We start from the raw sequence: 21,840 nt of genomic DNA, 5'->3' as shown, positions 1-21,840 counted from the left end.
CCAGGCGGGGGCAGGCAGAGGGAGAGCGGGCTGTGCCCAGGGCTGGTGCTCCTCAGGGAGGTAACCTCAGAGCTTAAAGCAGGGCTAAGACAGGATATTGGCAAGAAAACAGGGCCTGGTACATGTTAAGAACGTAGCATATGATAAATGTGACATCTCAAATAAAAAATTAAAGATGATTCAATAAATGGTGGTACTGTTGGGTAATTCTGTGGGGGAAAGATAAAATTAGACTCTTGCCTTGCATAACACATTGACACAAGTTACAGATACCTCGGGGTCAAAGGTAAAGGAAGGAAGAAGAGGAAAGGGGCGCATGGCAGCCCATGTGCTCAGCGTGGACAGGGCAGCACCACCACCCCTTCAGGAGACACAAATGTGTAGCTTACCACGAGGAAAAGCACGGGGAACGTGGAGGCAAACTAGAGGGTGCTGTTCGTATATTCTTGGTAAGGAGAGAACTTTCTTGGTACCATGTCAAGGTTGACAATTTTGACCCCAGAAAAATCTAAAACTTGTAAAGGGGGTTGAGGTTGGGGTTGGGGAGGCGGGGACACGTTTAGCCAGATGCTAGTGTGGTCCGTACGGGTCATCCTAGCGACCGGGGAGGCTGAGATCGGAGGATCATGATTTAAAGCCAGCCGGGGCAGGAAAGTCCTTGCGGCTCGTCTCTCCAAACAATCAGCAGAAAGCCCAATGTAGAGGCATGGCTCAAGTGGAAGAGCACCAGCCTTGAGCAGAAAAAGCCAAGTTAGAGGACAAAGCCTTAAGTTTACCCTCAGACTAGACACACACACACACAGCGTCACACCATCTGACCAGCAATTACCTTCCTGGAAATCTATGGTAAAAAGCTCACTACGTACGTGCACACAGATTTGTTTACCAACTGCTTATGGACTTGCTGTACATCTAACTGTTCTAAGCAACTTTAACGCACAATCGTATGATTGGTTAAATGATTTTTGGCAGGCCTACAGAAAAGAATACCCAAAGACCACTAAAAAATAATGTCAAAGAACATTTACTGATATATGAAAAGACGCATGGTATCTTTTCACGGACAACATAGACTACAAAGCAATGCGCGCAGCACGTGCGGTAAAGCGTGCTGGCGGCAGAGCAGGGTCCTTTTCCTTCCCTTCTGTGGTTTCTCCATGTGCTTCCAGCTTTCTCCGTGGATGAGCCCTGATCTGTCATCAGCAAGCTCGCCACCGGCGGCCTTTCTCGATCGCTCTTGTGTGGAGGCACAGCACCCTGGAGGAACACCGTGTTTAACATGAACTGTACCCCGCTGTGTGGGGATGGGAGAGAAGAGTGAGGAGAGAGCGAGGGCAGGGGAGACGTGGTCCAAGAAGGAAGGCGCTCTTCACCCGACATGGAACAGAACCCCTGCGCACAGCACCTTTATAGTACCAAAAGCAAAAGTAACAACCTGAAGAACGGCGTGTCGTGTTCTGAAGCAGTCCGCTAGGCCCGTGGCACACAGAGGGGGAGGTGCCGGCCACGACCCCTGGCTTGGGACACGTTCACCAGCCTCTCTTCCCAGCGTTCCCAGAGTGGGAGAGGGGTGGTGGGTGCCCGAGGCCTGAGGGGCCCCTGGAGGGGGCTTCCCCACGGTGCCTGTGACCCTGTTACCCTGTGACCCAGCAGGTGCATGGTCCAGAGCTGACCTCTGGAGCCCCGCTCAGCAAGTCCTACTCCAGTCTTCACCGGCGGGTCTGCTCGACACCAGGAAATGCCCCCCATCCCCGCCTTCACACACGGCCTCCCACCCGCCAAGACGCCACCCAACCGGCACCTCGCAGCTGCCTCCAGCCTCCCCCCCGACGGGCCCCGACGGGCCTCACACCGGGGTCCCACGTCGGACCCCAGCAGCGTTGCTGCTCCTGAGCATCTGGCCCTCCCTCCCGTTCTCAGCGCCATCTCCCTCCACAGAGCAGACATGGAAACAGGGCTGGGGCCGGCCGGGCGCTTCCACCCGCTCAGACCCACAGGGGAGGCGTCCGCTCTCCTCCGAGGCCTGGCCGGCGAGAGGCGGGTTCTGTGGTGAACACACACGTTCTTCGGCCAGACTTCTGCGGACCCTCCTCGCGGCACCCAGCTGTCCTTCCCGAGCCCCTGTGGGCCACAGATCCATTTCCCGGGGAGATGCAAGTGAGTGCAACAAGCATGGGGAAAGCGAGTTACAGACGGGCCGGAGGAAGGAGAGCGGCGCTGGGGGCGGCCTGCCCGTGGCTGGGGGGGGGGCGGCCTGCCTGGCCCAGGAGCCAAGGCTGGGGAGCGGCCTGCCTGGCCCAGGGGCACGCGGCCTATGAATGGGGCTACCCTCCCTGCAGCTTCCCTCCCCGCAGGGGGTGGTGGCATGCGGTGTCAGGCCCAGCGCAGGGCCTGGCGCTGACCGGCAATGCCGGCTGCAGGTATGTGGAGAGCCTGGGAAGCCGGGACTGAGGAGAGGTGGGGATGTCTCCAGGTGGTGTTGGAGGGGCAGGAAATTCCCATGGCAGGATGACCTCATGCTGACAGTGCTGGGTGGGCCCGCCCCACCCGCCCCACCCGCCCCGTGTACCCTGGCCCTGTCTCAGGACGGGGCTGCCCGCCAGCTCCTCAGCAGCAGCGAGGCCCGGCAGGGATGCGGGCGGTGCAGGTTAGCCTGTGAGCTGCACGCTTCTCACAGACTCCCTGCTAGTCCAAGCAGCCAGCCAGGCTGCACATCCGCCTCTCCACCTGGGTGCTGGGTGTGGGTGTGTGATGGGAAAGCATGCCTTAATTGTCTTAACTTAGTGAAGCACTAGGGTCCCCAGGGCCCCGAGGCCAGTCCTGATGATCAATGGCGTTCAGTTGGAGCGGCTGAATCCCCAACCGCTCCTCAGCGCTTCGGCCTGGTGGGGCCCCCCCGGAGCGTGGGGACAGCCACCTCCGTGGTCCCACCAGGGCCGCTGCCAACCGCATCGCGGGAGCCAGCGCCCTGACCCGGTGGAGCCTCACAAGCTGGGCAGGAAGGAGAAGGTGCCGCAAGCTTGCTCAGCAGGCGGAGGCAGCGGCTTCCCCCCGGAGTGCGCTCAGGACAGCCACTTGCTGCAGGCAGGGCACGCCCTGACCCAGACAGACGAGGATGAATTATTGACGGCCGCATAAAGAGCTGCGGGCCCACTGCTGGGAGACGCTTTGAAGACGGGGAGACGGAGCCAGGTCCCCAGAGCATCTGGTAGTTTTCCACCATGCTCCGCTGGTGTCCACGGGTTCCGTGCCCCGGATCCGACGCCGCACGCAAAGCACGGCAAGCCAGGCCTCACCCATGCTCCCTCCATGCAGGAGAACGAAACAGCCACCAGCCTGAACTGTGCAACCCCAGACGTGTTTTGGAAGTTCCATCTCATCTCTACAGACGTCCTACCTGATGCGGACCTCGGGGGGCGCAGAGGGGATGCAGCTGGGCCCCCACATCCTCCCAGTGCCTAATGAGAGCTTCAGAAGAAAAAGTACACGTAGGACACAGACAGGGACACAGCACGCGATTCAGAGGGGTCCAGATCCACGAGAGGCACAGGGAGCTCCCGAACCCAAGCCCCGGCCTCAGACTCTAGAACCACAGCACCTTCACGCACACACACGCCCCCCGGGGTTCCCCGGGGCCCCCAGCTGAGGAAGGCCCGTGGGGGCTTCATCAAATTCACCACTCCACTCAAGAACTCCAGGACGCAGGGAGGGAATTCTTCTGGAATTTGTTCTCAATTGGGCACAGGTGTGCCCAGCTCCACGGCCCTTCCTCCGCCCCCATATCCATGACAACGTGGAGGAGTCCTTGTGACCCCAGCAACCCCCTACAGGCTCTGAACAATGTCAGCTCCCAGGCTGCGGGGGGGGGGGTGAGGTGGGGGGGTGGGTGAGGCGGGGGGGGGGGTGATGCAGGCGGGGGGGACGGGGGGGCAGGGAGCAGCAGTGTGCCTAGTAGCAGACAGAGGTTCTAGGACTAAGGAGACGGGGAGACGGGCACCCCACACCCAGGAGGAGGTCATAAGCACACTTCTGATCTCTACCTTAAGCCTTCATGGGATTTTTGTTTTTTGTCAGGTGTGGGGCTTGAACTCTGGGCCTGGGCGCTGTCCCTCAGCTCTTCAGTCAAGGCCAGCGCTCTACCACTTGAGCCACAGCGCCACTCCGGGGTTCTGGTGGTTCACTGGAGATAAAGAGTCTCACGGACTTTCCTGCCCGGGCTGGCTTTGAACCACGATCCTCAGATCTCAGCCTCCTGAGGAGCTAGGATGACAGGCGTGAGCCACCAGTGCCCAGCCCTTTGTGGAATTTTGCCACAGCTGCTCCCATTCTAGAATTCACCCAGCCAGTGGAGCCCGGAGTCCACTGTGGCAGCCAGAGGCTTCTTACTCTGCAGTTTAGGTTTTTCTTCTTACTTCTGTCCTCAGTTCAAGCTCCAGCTCTTTGGCCTCGGGTCTGGTGCTTTCAAATGTGTCTGGAGTGAATGTACCTGTCACCTTCTCAATTACACATAGTATTACATGTGTGCGTACATCAAATCTCTCATTGGTTAACTAGTGGCATGGAGGCCGCAGAGAGACACGCTTCCAGGTTGAACCTTTCCCACGGGACGTGGGATCTAACATCCTTGCTTAAACCGTGAAGTCCTCCTCGAGACAGGCGAAGCCGTGACAGATTCCCCAGTCACTCTTCCTGGTCTTCCCGTCGGCGTCCATGAGGAGGTGTGTAGCAGGTGGTCTTACGGCATCCGTGAGGAGGTGTGTAGCAGGTGGTCTTACGGCGTCCGTGGGGAGGTGTGTAGCAGGTGGTCTTATGGCATCCGTGGGGAGGTGTGTAGCAGGTGGTCTTACGGCATCCGTGGGGAGGTGTGTAGCAGGTGGTCTTATGGCGTCCGTGGGGAGGTGTGTAGCAAGTGGTCTTATGGCGCCCGTGGGGAGGTGTGTAGCAGGTGGTCTTCCCATCGGCGTCCGTGGGGAGGTGTGTAGCAGGTGGTCTTACGGCATCCGTGGGGAGGTGTGTAGCAGGTGGTCTTATGGCATCCGTGGGGAGGTGTGTAGCAGGTGGTCTTCCCGTCGGCATCCATGGGGAGGTGTGCAGCAGGTGGTCTTATGGCGTCCGTGGGGAGGTGTGTAGCAGGTGGTCTTACGGCGTCCGTGAGGAGGTGTGTAGCAGGTGGTCTTACGGCATCCGTGGGGAGGTGTGTAGCAGGTGGTCTTACGGCGTCCGTGGGGAGGTGTGTAGCAGGTGGTCTTACGGCATCCGTGGGGAGGTGTGTAGCAGGTGGTCTTACGGCATCCGTGGGGAGGTGTGTAGCAGGTGGTCTTATGGCGTCCGTGGGGAGGTGTGTAGCAGGTGGTCTTCCCGTCGGCGTCCGTGAGGAGGTGTGTAGCAGGTGGTCTTACGGCGTCCGTGAGGAGGTGTGTAGCAGGTGGTCTTATGGCGCCCGTGGGGAGGTGTGTAGCAGGTGGTCTTCCCATCAGCGTCCGTGGGGAGGTGTGTAGCAGGTGGTCTTCCCGTCGGCGTCCGTGAGGAGGTGTGTAGCAGGTGGTCTTACGGCGTCCGTGGGGAGGTGTGTAGCAGGTGGTCTTCCCGTCGGCGTCCATGGGGAGGTGTGTAGCAGGTGGTCTTACGGCGTCCATGGGGAGGTGTGTAGCAGGTGGTCTTATGGCGTCCGTGGGGAGGTGTGTAGCAGGTGGTCTTCCCGTCGGCGTCCATGGGGAGGTGTGTAGCAGGTGGTCTTACGGCGTCCGTGGGGAGGTGTGCAGCAGGTGGTCTTACGGCGCCCGTGGGGAGGTGTGTAGCAGGTGGTCTTACGGCGTCCGTGGGGAGGTGTGTAGCAGGTGGTCTTCCCATCGGTGTCCATGGGGAGGTGTGTAGCAGGTGGTCTTCCCGTCGGCGTCCGTGGGGAGGTGTGTAGCAGGTGGTCTTCCCGTCGGCGTCCGTGGGGAGGTGTGTAGCAGGTGGTCTTCCCGTCGGCGTCCGTGGGGAGGTGTGTAGCAGGTGGTCTTATGGCGTCCGTGGGGAGGTGTGTAGCAGGTGGTCTTATGGCGTCCGTGGGGAGGTGTGTAGCAGGTGGTCTTCCCGTCGGCATCCATGAGGAGGTGTGTAGCAGGTGGTCTTACGGCGTCCGTGGGGAGGTGTGTAGCAGGTGGTCTTATGGCGTCCATGGGGAGGTGTGTAGCAGGTGGTCTTATGGCGTCCGTGGGGAGGTGTGTAGCAGGTGGTCTTCCCGTCGGCGTCCGTGGGGAGGTGTGTAGCAGGTGGTCTTCCCGTCGGCGTCCGTGGGGAGGTGTGTAGCAGGTGGTCTTACGGCGTCCGTGGTGAGGTGTGTAGCAGGTGGTCTTATGGCGTCCGTGGGGAGGTATGTAGCAGGTGGTCTTACGGCGTCCATGGGGAGGTGTGTAGCACCCGTCAGCGTCCGTGAGGAGGTGTGTAGCAGGTGATCTTACGGCGTCCGTGGGGAGGTGTGTAGCAGGTGGTCTTCCCGTCGGCGTCCGTGAGGAGGTATGTAGCAGGTGGTCTTCCCGTCGGCGTCCGTGAGGAGGTGTGTAGCAGGTGGTCTTACGGCGTCCGTGGGGAGGTGTGTAGCAGGTGGTCTTATGGCGTCCGTGGGGAGGTGTGTAGCAGGTGGTCTTCCCGTCGGCGTCCGTGAGGAGGTGTGTAGCAGGTGGTCTTACGGCATCCGTGAGGAGGTGTGCAGCAGATGGCCCCCACGGGGCAGGGCGCCCGGAGCGCGGCAGCTCCTCTCCTGGCTCTGCGAGGTTGGGGGGGGGGGGGGAAGCTCAGGCCCAGTTAGGAGGGCTTTGCCTGCAGTGGCTGGAGAAGCTACACCTCGATCAGGAAGAACTGTCTGGAATGTAGACGGGTCAGGAATGTGGAGGACAAGCAGCGGTGTGGCTCTGGGATTTATACAGCCCAGCGGGGGGGGGGGGGGGGGGGGCTGAGCAGACAGGACTGGGCTTGGATCAGAGTTCAGCCTGGGACTGTGCGCACTGCTCCCCAGCCAGCATCGCCTCTGCGCCCAGGTAGCCCCCGCCAGGAGAGCGACGCGGGACGCGGGACCTCCACAGGCTGAGCCACAGGAAGGAAATGTGTCTGGCGGAGAAAAAAAGGGAAAATCTGGTGCTGGGGGTGTGGCGGGCCAAAGAGCCCAGGCAAACGCAGGGCTCGGGTTAGTCCCCCGTCTGCCAAGAAAGCTTGCGATAAAATGGCAAGACAATTTTAGGGTAGACAGACAGGACCGCTGCACCGAAACCCCCCCCTCTTGGGCTCAGGTGTCCATGGCGCCTGTACCAAGGAGAGAAGGGAAAACAGCGGCCTGCGACTCTCCAACCCCACCTCCCGTCCCTCCCTCCCTCACCGGCCAGCGATGTGTCCTCAGTGTCCACACTAGCGGTCTACACCGCCCCCCAGGTCACAGGCAGACACCCCAGTCCCGACACCACGGCTCCCGTGCGGCTGGGGGAAGAGCCGTGCACGGATACCTGCTGTGCCGCTGCTCCCCCCGAGCTGTTCCCGGTCTTGCTTTCCCGTGGCCTCTGCTCCCCCTGGAGCTGTCCCTGGTCTTGCTTTCCCGTGGCCTCTGCTCCCCCCCTGGAGCTGTCCCTGGTCTTGCTTTTCCGTGGCCTCTGCTCCCCCCCTGGAGCTGTCCCTGGTCTTGCTTTCCCGTGGCCTCTGCTCCCCCCCTGGAGCTGTCCCTGGTCTTGCTTTCCCGTGGCCTCTGCTCCCCCTGGAGCTGTTCCCGGTCTTGCTTTCCTGTGGCCTCTGCCCCCCCTGCAGCTGTCCATGGTCTTGCTTTCCCGTGGCCTCGGCTCCCCCTGGAGCTGTCCCTGGTCTTGCTTTCCCGTGGCCTCTGCTCCCCCCCTGGAGCTGTTCCCGGTCTTGCTTTCCCGTGGCCTCTGCTCCCCCTGGAGCTGTTCCCGGTCTTGCTTTCCCGTGGCCTCTGCTCCCCCTGGAGCTGTTCCCGGTCTTGCTTTCCCGTGGCCTCTGCTCCCCCTGGAGCTGTCCCTAGTCTTGCTCTCCCGTGGCCTCTGCTCCCCCTGGAGCTGTTCCCGGTCTTGCTTTCCCGTGGCCTCTGCTCCCCCTGGAGCTGTTCCCGGTCTTGCTTTCCCGTGGCCTCTGCTCCCCCTGGAGGTGTTCCCGGTCTTGCTTTCCCGTGGCCTCTGCTCCCCCTGGAGCTGTCCCTGGTCTTGCTCTCCCGTGGCCTCTGCTCCCCCTGGAGCTGTTCCCGGTCTTGCTTTCCCGTGGCCTCTGCTCCCCCTGGAGCTGTCCCTGGTCTTGCTCTCCCGTGGCCTCTGCTCCCCCTGGAGCTGTCCCTGGTCTTGCTTTCCCGTGGCCTCTGCTCCCCCTGGAGCTGTTCCTGGTCTTGCTTTCCCGTGGCCTCTGCTCCCCCTGGAGCTGTTCCTGGTCTTGCTTTCCCGTGGCCTCTGCTCCCCCTGGAGCTGTCCCTGGTCTTGCTCTCCCGTGGCCTCTGCTCCCCCTGGAGCTGTTCCTGGTCTTGCTCTCCCGTGGCCTCTGCTCCCCCCTGGAGCTGTCCCTGGTCTTGCTTTCCCGTGGCCTCTGCTCCCCCTGGAGCTGTTCCTGGTCTTGCTTTCCCGTGGCCTCTGCTCCCCCCCTGGAGCTGTTCCTGGTCTTGCTTTCCTGTGGCCTCTGCTCCCCCCGAGCTGTCCCTGGTCTTGCTTTCCCCGTGGCCTCTGCTCCCCCTGGAGCTGTCCCTGGTCTTGCTTTCCCGTGGCCTCTGCTCCCCCCCTGGAGCTGTTCCTGGTCTTGCTCTCTCGTGGCTTCTGCTCCCCCTGGAGCTGTTCCTGGTCTTGCTTTCCCGTGGCCTCTGCTCCCCCTGGAGCTGTTCCTGGTCTTGCTTTCCCGTGGCCTCTGCTCCCCCCCTGGAGCTGTCCCTGGTCTTGCTTTCCCGTGGCCTCTGCTCCCCCTGGAGCTGTTCCTGGTCTTGCTCTCTCGTGGCCTCTGCTCCCCCTGGAGCTGTTCCCAGTCTTGCTCTCCCGTGGCCTCTGCTCCCCCCCTGGAGCTGTCCCTGGTCTTACTCTCCCGTGGCCTCTGCTCCCCCTGGAGCTGTCCCTGGTCTTGCTCTCCCGTGGCCTCTGCTCCCCCCGAGCTGTCCCTGGTCTTGCTTTCCCGTGGCCTCTGCTCCCCCCGAGCTGTCCCTGGTCTTGCTCTCCCGTGGCCTCTGATCCCCCCCTGGAGCTGTCCCTGGTCTTGCTCTCCCGTGGCCTCTGCTCCCCCCCTGGAGCTGTCCCTGGTCTTGCTCTCCCATGGCCTCTGCTCCCCCCGAGCTGTCCCTGGTCTTGCTTTCCCGTGGCCTCTGCTCCCCCCCTGGAGCTGTCCCTGGTCTTGCTTTCCCGTGGCCTCTGCTCCCCCCCTGGAGCTGTTCCTGGTCTTGCTCTCCCGTGGCCTCTGCTCCCCCCGAGCTGTCCCTGGTCTTGCTCTCCCGTGGCCTCTGATCCCCCTGGAGCTGTCCCTGGTCTTGCTCTCCCGTGGCCTCTGCTCCCCCCCTGGAGCTGTCCCTGGTCTTGCTTTCCCGTGGCCTCTGCTCTCCCCCTGGAGCTGTCCCTGGTCTTGCTTTCCCGTGGCCTCTGCTCCCCCCTGGAGCTGTTCCCGGTCTTGCTTTCCTGTGGCCTCTGCTCCCCCTGGAGCTGTCCCTGGTCTTGCTTTCCCGTGGCCTCTGCTCCCCCTGGAGCTGTCCCTGGTCTTGCTTTCCCGTGGCCTCTGCTCCCCCTGGAGCTGTCCCTGGTCTTGCTTTCCCGTGGCCTCTGCTCCCCCTGGAGCTGTCCCTGGTCTTGCTTTCCCGTGGCCTCTGCTCCCCCCCTGGAGCTGTCCCTGGTCTTGCTCTCCCGTGGCCTCTGCTCCCCCTGGAGCTGTTCCCAGTCTTGCTCTCCCGTGGCCTCTGCTCCCCCCCTGGAGCTGTCCCTGGTCTTGCTCTCCCGTGGCCTCTGCTCCCCCTGGAGCTGTCCCTGGTCTTGCTCTCCCGTGGCCTCTGCTCCCCCTGGAGCTGTCCCTGGTCTTGCTTTCCTGTGGCCTCTGCTCCCCCTGGAGCTGTCCCTGGTCTTGCTTTCCCGTGGCCTCTGCTCTCCCCCTGGAGCTGTTCCTGGTCTTGCTTTCCCGTGGCCTCTGCTCCCCCCCTGGAGCTGTCCCTGGTCTTGCTCTCCCGTGGCCTCTGCTCCCCCTGGAGCTGTTCCCGGTCTTGCTTTCCTGTGGCCTCTGCTCCCCCCCTGGAGCTGTTCCTGGTCTTGCTTTCCCGTGGCCTCTGCTCCCCCCCTGGAGCTGTCCCTGGTCTTGCTTTCCCGTGGCCTCTGCTCCCCCTGGAGCTGTTCCTGGTCTTGCTTTCCCGTGGCCTCTGCTCCCCCCCTGGAGCTGTTCCTGGTCTTCCTTTCCTGTGGCCTCTGCTCCCCCCGAGCTGTCCCTGGTCTTGCTTTCCCCGTGGCCTCTGCTCCCCCTGGAGCTGTCCCTGGTCTTGCTTTCCCGTGGCCTCTGCTCCCCCCCTGGAGCTGTTCCTGGTCTTGCTCTCTCGTGGCCTCTGCTCCCCCTGGAGCTGTTCCTGGTCTTGCTTTCCCGTGGCCTCTGCTCCCCCCCTGGAGCTGTCCCTGGTCTTGCTTTCCCGTGGCCTCTCCTCCCCCTGGAGCTGTTCCTGGTCTTGCTCTCTCGTGGCCTCTGCTCCCCCTGGAGCTGTTCCCAGTCTTGCTCTCCCGTGGCCTCTGCTCCCCCCCTGGAGCTGTCCCTGGTCTTACTCTCCCGTGGCCTCTGCTCCCCCTGGAGCTGTTCCTGGTCTTGCTCTCCCGTGGCCTCTGCTCCCCCCCTGGAGCTGTCCCTGGTCTTGCTTTCCCGTGGCCTCTGCTCCCCCCGAGCTGTCCCTGGTCTTGCTTTCCCGTGGCCTCTGCTCCCCCCGAGCTGTCCCTGGTCTTGCTCTCCCGTGGCCTCTGATCCCCCTGGAGCTGTCCCTGGTCTTGCTTTCCCGTGGCCTCTGCTCTCCCCCTGGAGCTGTCCCTGGTCTTGCTTTCCCGTGGCCTCTGCTCCCCCCCTGGAGCTGTTCCCGGTCTTGCTTTCCTGTGGCCTCTGCTCCCCCTGGAGCTGTCCCTGGTCTTGCTTTCCCGTGGCCTCTGCTCCCCCTGGAGCTGTCCCTGGTCTTGCTTTCCCGTGGCCTCTGCTCCCCCCCTGGAGCTGTTCCCGGTCTTGCTTTCCTGTGGCCTCTGCTCCCCCCCTGGAGCTGTCCCTGGTCTTGCTCTCCCGTGGCCTCTGCTCCCCCCGAGCTGTCCCTGGTCTTGCTTTCCCGTGGCCTCTGCTCCCCCCGAGCTGTCCCTGGTCTTGCTCTCCCGTGGCCTCTGATCCCCCTGGAGCTGTCCCTGGTCTTGCTTTCCCGTGGCCTCTGCTCCCCCTGGAGCTGTCCCTGGTCTTGCTTTCCCGTGGCCTCTGCTCCCCCTGGAGCTGTTCCCAGTCTTGCTCTCCCGTGGCCTCTGCTCCCCCCCTGGAGCTGTCCCTGGTCTTGCTCTCCCGTGGCCTCTGCTCCCCCCGAGCTGTCCCTGGTCTTGCTTTCCCGTGGCCTCTGCTCCCCCCGAGCTGTCCCTGGTCTTGCTCTCCCGTGGCCTCTGATCCCCCTGGAGCTGTCCCTGGTCTTGCTCTCCCGTGGCCTCTGCTCCCCCCCTGGAGCTGTCCCTGGTCTTGCTTTCCCATGGCCTCTGCTCTCCCCCTGGAGCTGTCCCTGGTCTTGCTTTCCCGTGGCCTCTGCTCCCCCTGGAGCTGTCCCTGGTCTTGCTTTCCCGTGGCCTCTGCTCCCCCCCTGGAGCTGTTCCCGGTCTTGCTTTCCTGTGGCCTCTGCTCCCCCCCTGGAGCTATCCCTGGTCTTGCTTTCCCGTGGCCTCTGCTCCCCACCTGGAGCTGTTCCCGGTCTTGCTTTCCTGTGGCCTCTGCTCCCCCCCTGGAGCTGTCCCTGGTCTTGCTCTCCCGTGGCCTCTGCTCCCCCTGGAGCTGTTCCTGGTCTTGCTCTCCCATGGCCTCTGCTCCCCCTGGAGCTGTCCCTGGTCTTGCTCTCCCGTGGCCTCTGCTCCCCCCCTGGAGCTGTCCCTGGTCTTGCTCTCCCGTGGCCTCTGCTCCCCCTGGAGCTGTTCCTGGTCTTGCTCTCCCGTGGCCTCTGCTCCCCCTGGAGCTGTCCCTGGTCTTGCTCTCCCGTGGCCTCTGCTCCCCCTGGAGCTGTCCCTGGTCTTGCTTTCCCGTGGCCTCTGCCCCCCCTGGAGCTGTCCCTGGTCTTGCTTTCCCGTGGCCTCTGCCCCCCCTGGAGCTGTCCCTGGTCTTGCTTCCCCGTGGCCTCTGCTCCCCCTGGAGCTGTCCCTGGTCTTGCTCTCCCGTGGCCTCTGCTCCCCCTGGAGCTGTTCCTGGTCTTGCTTTCCCGTGGCCTCTGCTACCCCCCTGGAGCTGTCCCTGGTCTTGCTTTCCCGTGGCCTCTGCTCCCCCTGGAGCTGTCCCTGGTCTTGCTTTCCCGTGGCCTCTGCTCCCCCCTGGAGCTGTCCCTGGTCTTGCTTTCCCGTGGCCTCTGCTCCCCCCGAGCTGTCCCTGGTCTTGCTTTCCCGTGGCCTCTGCTCCCCCCCTGGAGCTGTCCCTGGTCTTGCTCTCCCGTGGCCTCTGCTCCCCCTTGGAGCTGTCCCTGGTCTTGCTCTCCCGTGGCCTCTGCTCCCCCTGGAGCTGTCCCTGGTCTTGCTCTCCCGTGGCCTCTGCTCCCCCCCTGGAGCTGTCCCTGGTCTTGCTTTCCCGTGGCCTCTGCTCCCCCTGAGCTGTCCCTAGTCTTGCTTTCCCATGGCCTCTGCCCCCCCTGGAGCTGTCCCTGGTCTTGCTTTCCCGTGGCCTCTGCTCCCCCCATGGAGCTGTCCCTGGTCTTGCTTTCCCGTGGCCTCTGCTCCCCCTGGAGCTGTCCCTGGTCTTGCTTTCCCGTGGCCTCTGCTCCCCCCATGGAGCTGTCCCTGGTCTTGCTTTCCCGTGGCCTCTGCTCCCCCTGGAGCTGTTCCCGGTCTTGCTTTCCCGTGGCCTCTGCTCCCCCCCTGGAGCCGTCCCTGGTCTTGCTTTCCCGTGGCCTCTGCTCCCCCCGAGCTGTCCCTGGTCTTGCTCTCCCGTGGCCTCTGCTCCCCCTGGAGCTGTCCCTGGTCTTGCTTTCCCGTGGCCTCTGCTCTCCCTGGAGCTGTTCCCGGTCTTGCTTTCCCGTGGCCTCTGCTCCCCCTGGAGCTGTCCCTGGTCTTGCTTTCCCGTGGCCTCTGCTCCCCCCCTGGAGCTGTCCCTGGTCTTGCTTTCCCGTGGCCTCTGCTCCCCCCCTGGAGCTGTCCCTGGTCTTGCTTTCCCGTGGCCTCTGCTCCCCCCGAGCTGTCCCTGGTCTTGCTCTCCCGTGGCCTCTGCTCCCCCTGGAGCTGTCCCTGGTCTTGCTTTCCCGTGGCCTCTGCTCCCCCTGGAGCTGTTCCTGGTCTTGCTTTCCCGTGGCCTCTGCTCCCCCTGGAGCTGTCCCTCGTCTTGCTTTCCCGTGGCCTCTGCTCCCCCTGGAGCTGTTCCCGGTCTTGCTTTCCCGTGGCCTCTGCTCCCCCTGGAGCTGTCCCTGGTCTTGCTCTCCCGTGGCCTCTGCTCCCCCTGGAGCTGTCCCTGGTCTTGCTTTCCCGTGGCCTCTGCTCCCCCTGGAGCTGTTCCTGGTCTTGCTCTCCCGTGGCCTCTGCTCCCCCCCTGGAGCTGTCCCTGGTCTTGCTTTCCCGTGGCCTCTGCTCCCCCCCTGGAGCTGTCCCTGGTCTTGCTCTCCCGTGGCCTCTGCTCCCCCCGAGCTGTCCCTGGTCTTGCTTTCCCGTGGCCTCTGCTCCCCCTGGAGCTGTCCCTGGTCTTGCTTTCCCGTGGCCTCTGCTCCCCCCGAGCTGTCCCTGGTCTTGCTTTCCCGTGGCCTCTGCTCCCCCTCTGGAGCTGTTCCCGGTCTTGCTTTCCCGTGGCCTCTGCTCCCCCCGAGCTGTCCCTGGTCTTGCTTTCTTGGCACTCTCCTTTCTTCCTGTGACCTTGTGCTGGCTCCGCTTCCCCAGTCCCCAGTTACCTGGGGTTCTGTCCTGACTCTCCAAGAGACAACCATCCAACCCAGCCCAGACCTCCATCCTCAGGGGTCCAGAGTCCTGCTAGCACCTCCAACGGAGGACCACCGACACCTCACATTCCACCTGCTGGACGCAGAGCTGTTTCCCAAGGCCTGGGAAAGACAGACACATGGGTGTGTGCGCATACACACACACACACACACACACACGCACACACACACACACGGCCTTTGGGCCTGTCCTGTCTCTTGTCAGCCTCCCTCTCCCTGACCCACTCCTTCCCGGCTGGCCTGGAGCATACATCTTCCCGCGGAGGCTGTGCAACCAGCCAGCCTCCTCAGCAAAGCCCTCAAACCATCCACTTGCCTTGCTAGAATGGACTCATCTGGACCACCCTGAGTCAGAAATGTGGGATTATGCTCCTGCAAGTAATGCTCCCCAAAGAGAGCAAGCTGCAAACAAACAAACCGGAAGGAAGGAAGGAAGCAGAGAGGGAGGGAGGGAGGGAGGGAAGGAGGGAGGGAGGGAGGGAGGGAAGGAGGGAGGGAGGGAGGGAAGGAGGGAGGGAGGGAGGAAAGGATGGAGGGAGGGAGGGTATATCCTAGATGCACTCCCCAGTTGTCTGGGTTCCAGAGCTGTCTGTGTGTGGAGCTAGAGAGGGGGAATGCCGCAAGGCCAGGCGAAGGAGACGCCGGTGAGCGAACGATAGGGCCTGGGATGGATTTTATCGGAGAGGCAATTAATTCCATTATTACGGCTTCATTTTGACAGGCTAAAGAGACTTGAATAGAGACATGGAGGTCCTTTCTGAAGTCATTTGTCTAAGTTCAGAGTTATCTTTTATTCCTCTCCTTTACCTAAGGTTAAGGCCCAAGTCGTAAACCCAAATGAAAAGATGCCACGCATGATGGGAAAGAGATAGAGCGGTAGACTAGCAAACCCAGCGAGTGTCTGGAGGGAAATTACTAAGAGCTTAAAAAGAAGCTGCTTAATTAGAGTTCCAGCTTATCAGCCCATCTCCTCTAAGTATTTTCTAGAGCAATTATCCTAATTTATGTTTTTGGATTGCAAACAGAAATAGTTCCCCCTCGACGCTCACCTCCCACTTGCCAAAAATATTTATACTTTCTTGGAGAGTCTTTGTTAAAGGGTCTCTTGTGTGGATACGGTTATTCGCCATTTGAAATAAGCAATACAGTATATTGGTAAAGTCTACCCGTGCAGAGTCCAGGCCTTGATTATTTAAATGCAAAGGAAGAGCGGGGAGAAAGTATGTTTCCTAATTGTTCATACTGTAAAGTTAATCCACTGACATCAGAGCCCAGGAGTTACAGACAGTTTGGTCTTACTGCGATCTAGCAATATAGAAAATTATAACTGAACCCAAGATTTGAAGTTCCAAAAAAGAATTAGAGATAAGTAGGAACTGAACCACAGATGATTAAAGAAAATGCTGCTGTACACGGGGCCAACGGTTGATGTGAACATTCATATCACAAGACTCAAGTTTTCATAGATAGGAAAGTATTTAAATTTGCTGTCACATTCCTCCTGGCCTTAAATCAGCAAAGCCTGCCATGACCAGAACCAAATCCTGTTTTCTGAAGAAAAGAGCTGCAAGATCAGGGAAGAGTCAGGCGATTCATCAGGAGGAAGGGGAGTTAGATGTCAAGACACGCAGAGGAGAGACTTAACCCTTCACATAAGAGAGAAACAGCTGTTTCAGAGGTGGGTTTGTGCGCTCGCCGCACCTGCAGGGCTGCGTAGGCCGGGTGTCCTGGGACGGCCGGGTCCCCCACAGCAGCACGGCAGCCCCTCCCCCTCCACAGCCTTCACTTCTGTGAATATGTCAGACCAAACAGAAGCAGTGCTTCCAACTCACCAGGCTGCCACCAGCATTCAGCGCCACATGTGCTCGGCGCGGAGAGAAGGTGGAGGAGGTGCTTTGAAGCTAGCCCAGCCACCTTGCGACTGAGTGGCTTTCCTTTGGAGAGGTTCACTCTGTCTGTGTGCGTGGTGCGGTGCGTGGCAGAGTGTGGGTTTGACTCAACAAACACGTATGGAGACCTCGCGTGTAGACCTCTCCTAGAGGCGGGGGGGAGGGCACGGAGGAGCGGCTGGAATCGAGGTTCAGGGGACTCCACAGCTGGCGGGGGGGGGGGACAGGGGAGGGGGGGATAGGGGGAGGGGGGGACGGGGAAGGGCACGGAGGAGCGACTGGAATCGAGGTTCAGGGGACTCCACAGCTGGGGGTGGGGGGGACTCACGGCTCGGTGTGGGACAGAAACCACCATGGCCGTAGGGAGCCCTTCCCGCCAGCCAGTGCCGTGACCGCCCTCCCTCACCTCTCACTGGGCCTTGAAATGGGCTGTGGGGAGACGATTTACATCCAGAAGTGAGCAACTTGTTAACCCCTGAGGAGTGAGCTGATAAATGCTTGCCAAGGCTGGGCCGCGCAATGCTGCATGCCTGCCATCCCAACAAAGGCAGGGGAATCAAGAGTTCCTGGCCAGGGAGGGAGGGAGGAAAGAGGAAAGAGAGGAAGGGAGGAAGGAAGGAAGAGAGGGAGGGAGGAAGGAAGGGAAGGGAGGGAGAGAGGGAGTGAGGGAGGGAGGGAGGAAGGAAGGAAGGAAGGAAGGAAGGGAGGGAGGAAGGAAGGAAGAGAGGGAGAGAGGGAGGAAGGAAGGAAGAGAGGGAGGGAGGGAGGAAGGAAGGGAGGAAGGAAGGAAGGAAGGAAGGAAGGAAGGAAGGAAGGAAGGAAGGAAGGAAGGAAGGAAGAAAGGAAGAAAGGAAGGAAGGGAGGGAGGGAGGGAGGGAGGGAGGGAGGGAGAGAGGGAGGGAGGAAGGAAGGAAGGAAGGAAGGAAGGAAGGGAGGGAGGGAGGAAGGAAGGAAGAGAGGGAGGGAGGGAGGGAGGGAGGGAGGAAGGGAGGAAGGAAGGAAGGAGGAAGGGAGGGAGGGAGGGAGGGAGGGAGGGAGGGAGGGAGGGAGGAAGGACAATATGATCCAAGTATGTTATATGCATGCATAGAGATGTCATAATGAAACCTCCTTCTACAATTTAATATCTGCTCATGAACAATAAACATAACAAACAAAGCACCACATAAATAAAGAGAGAAGCTACGGGCTAGTGCAGCAGGGGCAGGCTCGTGGCTGTGTGGGGGAGCTGGTAGAGCGCCGCGGAGGGTCAGACCGCAGGAGATGCCAGGCAGCGGAACTCGCATGCGCACAGAGGCGCCACGCATTTAGGAAAGACAGACCCGACCCTGACCACTGGGGAGCTTGTTAACACCCAGTGTTGGGGCTGGACCCCAGAGCTCCTGGATGAACCCTCTGGAGTGGCCCCCCGTTACTGACGTTTCTAGCAAGTTCTCAGGCAAGGCCAGTGCTGCTGGTTTGGGGCCCGTGCTTCAGGTACCTGAGAAGAAGGTGCTGGAGCACCCCAAGTGCTAGGCCAAAGAGACTCGGGGTTCCATTCATGCCTGGCCTTTCAGGAGTTTTCTGTGTAGCCTAGTGGGCCCCCCACCTGGACCCCACGTTAAAGTCCTAGGAAGACGACATAAGCCTGATCGGACCTCCCCTGGCTTCGGTGTAACTAAGCCTGTAGTGATACCTAGCTTTCGTTCATGTGAAAGTGTTTACAGCTGGGCTGGGAAGGTAGCTCAGTGGTAGAGCGCTTGCCTCGCATGCATGAGGCCCTGGGTTCGATTCCTCAGCATCACATAAGCAGAAAAAGCTGGAAGTGGCGCTGTGGCTCACGTGGAAGAGCGCTAGCCTTGAGCTGAAGGGCTGAGGGACAGCGCCCAGGCCCAGAGTTCAGGCCCCACGACCGGACCCCCCCCAAAAAAAGAAAGTGTTTACAGTATGGAAATGAGTTCTAATTATACAACTATATACAGCTAATGACACAGTTCCATTTGTTGTAATTATAATATAAAAATACTTCCCACGTAGCAGTCACTTCAGAATGAAGAGTTCTGGGATGGACACTTGGGTTTAACATACGTCATCATGTTACCAGCTGAGACGAAGAGGAGCAAGTCAAAAGCCCTGTATTTCTCAAGGAAAATGAGAAATTCGCTTACGATTGAAAAGGCCAAGGCCCTATCTTGGCCTTGGTCTGTCATTTCAATAAGAACTAAATCACATGGGTTAGCTCTCTCCTTCTAAACCAAACCAGCTACTAGTGTGTGCACTCGAGAGACGCCCCATCCTCCAAACACTCAGCTGGGGCCTCATCTTTTTCTGGGGAGCATCCAGGGCCCTCACTCTGTGTGGGGTGCATAGATGTGCAGCCCACGTGCCCGGTAGGCGGGGTGGGCTTTGGGGAGGCTCTGGCGGCTCCAAGTGCTTTCTCATACAATAGAAGCCATGAGCACCAGAGGCAGCTGGCAAAGCCCCCGCCCGCTGCAGGGCTGCAGGGAGAAGGAAGGGCCGGTGCTGGGATGAGGGGAGGGGGGAGAAGGGGGAGGGGTAACTGCAAGTGGACACGGAAGGGAAGATTGAAATGCTCTAAAATTAGGCTAGGCCTATGGTGTCATGGTTCCATAAATACATCAGGTGGCTCTGTACGGTAGAGGGGCTGATGGATATGTAAATTATACACCTATAAAGCTATTTTAAAATCACACACACACACACACACACACACACACACACACACACACACACGCAGCACTATAATGGCTCCTCTGGTGGGGAGAGGCAGAAGGGCTCAGCCAAGACTTACTGACGTAAGGAAAGCACACTTTCCCTGGGCCCAGTGTGGAACAATCTCCTTTGCCTTAGACCTGGCAAAGCACAGACTGAGGAAAGGGAAGAGCCACTAAGGGCTTCGGGCAGCCACCTGGGCAGGGCCAGCCAGGGAGGGGAGGGGAGGGCAGGGGAGGGGTTAGCCCCGCAGGTCAGGCCGGTGGAGAGGGGCTGGCAGGGCCCTGCGGCCGCCCGTACCAGTCTGTGCTGGGGAGCTGTCCTGTTTGCTGATTTATCATCCCCGATGTCAGGGATGAGAGGTTGAAATTGTGGCTAGAATGTGAAATACGAAAAACACGAAGATTATGATTTAGCGTCTGCGGAAGATCGGCGCTGGCCCCGAGGAAGGCTTGTAAACATCACCGCCGTCACGGGGAAGCAGGCCGGGGTGGCAGACAGAGAGCCGCCCAGGGCAGGCAGAGGAGAGGCGAATTAGGGGAATTGGAGCAGTACCTGGGGGGGGGGGGGGGGGGGTGCGGGGCAGGCTCGTGCCAGCAGAGCCAGTCGGCTTTAATTACGCAGAGGCCTGATGTTGAGGGGTAAATAAAACAACCTGGGGTGTAAACAGCTTAAATCGGGATTCAAAGGACACCTGCGGATGTCTAGACGTGAGGTGCACCCTGCTAATTTGTAGTCTCGGAGAAGGTGCGCATGAGAGGGACAGAGCTCACTCTGCTCATTGGAGGACACAGAGTCTGGGCTGTTAGGGGTCACGGCAAAGCGGGATATTCCCACTTTAGGAAAAAGTAAGCTGGCAGAAGAAACAACTGCTCCGTGCGGGTGCATGCAGGAAAATGAACAATGGCTGCCCGCGACGGCTCTGCTCCCGTGGCTCTGCTGGCCGTGGCTCTGCTTACCGTGGCCGTGCTCCCGTGGCTCTGCTTACTGTGGCCATGGCCGTGCTCCCGTGGCTCTGCTGGCCGTGGCTCTGCTTACTGTGGCTGTGCTCCCGTGGCTCTGCTGGCCGTGGCTCTGCTTGCTGTGGCTGTGCTCCCGTGGCTCTGCTGGCCGTGGCTCTGCTTGCTGTGGCTCTGCTTGCTGTGGCCGTGCTCCCGTGGCTCTGCTTACCGTGGCCGTGCTCCCATGGTGGTGCTCCCGTGGCTGTGCTCCCGTGGCTGTGCTCCCGTGGCCGTGCTCCCGTGGCTGTGCTCCGTGGCTGTGCTCCCGTGGCCGTGCTCCCGTGGCTCTGCTCCCGTGGCTCTGCTTACCATGGCCGTGCTCCCATGGTGGTGCTCCCGTGGCTGTGCTCCCGTGGCTCTGCTTACCATGGCCGTGCTCCCATGGTGGTGCTCCCGTGGCTCTGCTCCCGTGGCTGTGCTCCCGTGGCTGTGCTCCCGCGGCCGTGCTCCCGTGGCCGTGCTCCCGTGGCTGTGCTTCCGTGGCTGTGCTCCCGTGGCCGTGCTCCCGTGGCTGTGCTCCCGCAGCCGTGCTCCTGTGGCTGTGCTCCCGTGGCTGTGCTCCTGTGGCTGTGCTCCCGTGGCTGTGCTCCCGCAGCCGTGCTCCCGTGGCTGTGCTCCCGCGGCCCGTGGCCGTGCTCCCGTGGCTGTGCTCCCGTGGCCGTGCTCCCGCAGCCGTGCTCCCATGGCCGTGCTCCCGTGGCTGTGCTCCCGTGGCTGTGCTCCCGCGGCCGTGCTCCCGCGGCCGTGCTCCCGTGGCTGTGCTCCCGTGGCTGTGCTCCCGTGGCTGTGCTCCCGTGGCCGTGCTCCCACGGCCGTGCTCCCACGGCCGTGCTCCCGTGGCTCTTCCACATTCAGACCCTCTCATTTTATTTTTCTGTTTTGCTTAGATCTAGCTTCCGCATCCAAGAGGAAATGCGGTACTGGCTTTCTATTTTGGGGGGGGGGGGGTCCGGTCGTGGAGCCTGAACTCTGGGCCTGGGCGCTGTCCCTCAGCTCTTCAGCTCAAGGCTAGCGCTCTACCACTTGAGTCACAGCGCTACTTCCAGCTTTTTGCTTATGTGGTGCTGAGGAATCGAACCCAGGGCCTCGAGCATGCAAGGCAAGTGCTCTACCACTGAGCCACCTTCCCAGCCCGCGGTACTGGCTTTCTGAATCTGGCTTATTTCACTTAACACAATCATCTCCAGTTCCACCCATTTTCTTGCAAATGACACAGAATTTCTTTTCTTTGTATGTGTGGTGCTGAACTCAGGCCTTGCGCTTGTTTAGCAGGTGCTCTACCTCCTGAACAACGCTGCCAGCCAACTTCCTTCTTCATGGTTGAAAGAGGCTCCCTAGTTTAAACCTGCCTCATTTCCTCTGACCTCACATTTGGCAATGGGCAGTGGGCAAAGTCCACAGCTTGGCCATGCTGAACAGGGCTGGTATAAATGCAGGTGCGCAGAGTGCTACCAACTGCGTGTTACCAACTGACATCCCTTAGGGCCTACACCCACGGGTGGTGTAGCCGAGCCACAGTGCCGTCTCCTACTGTCAGCTGCATTTCTTTTCTATTGCCAGAGCCTCCATCTTGGCCTTGTCCCTGGTTCGGAACAGCCCCCTCTCCGCTGGAGCCCCTGCCCCGCCCCAGGCCTGGCCAGCAGCTCCCACACCAGAGCCACCGGGGTCTTAAGGCCGGGGCAAGCTGCTTCTGTGCCAGGGCCTCTGGGCCCGCAGCTCACCTGAGCTCACCTGAGCTCTAGACTGGCCACCTGCCGGGGACAGGACACATCCACACCAGGCGCTCCTTACACACGCGCACGCGCGCACACACACACACACCCCTGCCACGCCCACCACGCCCTCCTCACACACACACACACCTGCCACACCCACCATGCCCTCCACACACAAACACCTGCCACACCCACCATGCCCTCCTCACACACACACACACCTGCCACACCCACCATGCCCTCCTCACACACACACATACACCTGCCACACCCACCATGCCCTCCACACACACACACACCTGTCACACCCACCATGCCCTCCACACACACACACCTGCCACACCCACCATGCCCTCCACACACACACACCTGCCACGCCCACCATGCCCTCCACACACACACACCTGCCACACCCATCATGCCCT

At 60.9% G+C, this 21,840-nt stretch overlaps 1 protein-coding gene across 1 annotated transcript; it reads right to left on the bottom strand.

The window, feature by feature from the left end:
• Window positions 1-5,807: 5,807 nt before the first annotated feature.
• Window positions 5,808-20,384, bottom strand: LOC122101475 (extensin-like). The gene is made up of 3 exons (XM_042671789.1): window positions 19,870-20,384; window positions 19,473-19,501; window positions 5,808-6,751 (listed from the first exon to the last, which is right to left on the bottom strand). The coding sequence occupies exons 1-3, from the start codon at window positions 20,382-20,384 to the stop codon at window positions 5,808-5,810; spliced, it is 1,488 nt and encodes a 495-aa protein (XP_042527723.1).
• Between the last annotated feature and the right edge of the window lie 1,456 nt (window positions 20,385-21,840).

The sequence above is a fragment of the Dipodomys spectabilis genome, unplaced genomic scaffold (genome assembly GCF_019054845.1).
Source record: "Dipodomys spectabilis isolate Male_0828 unplaced genomic scaffold, ASM1905484v1 ptg000668l, whole genome shotgun sequence".
Taxonomy (NCBI): Eukaryota; Metazoa; Chordata; class Mammalia; order Rodentia; family Heteromyidae; genus Dipodomys; species Dipodomys spectabilis.
The sequence above is the reverse complement of the archived record's forward strand: the minus strand, read 5'-3'. Positions and strand labels throughout refer to the sequence as shown.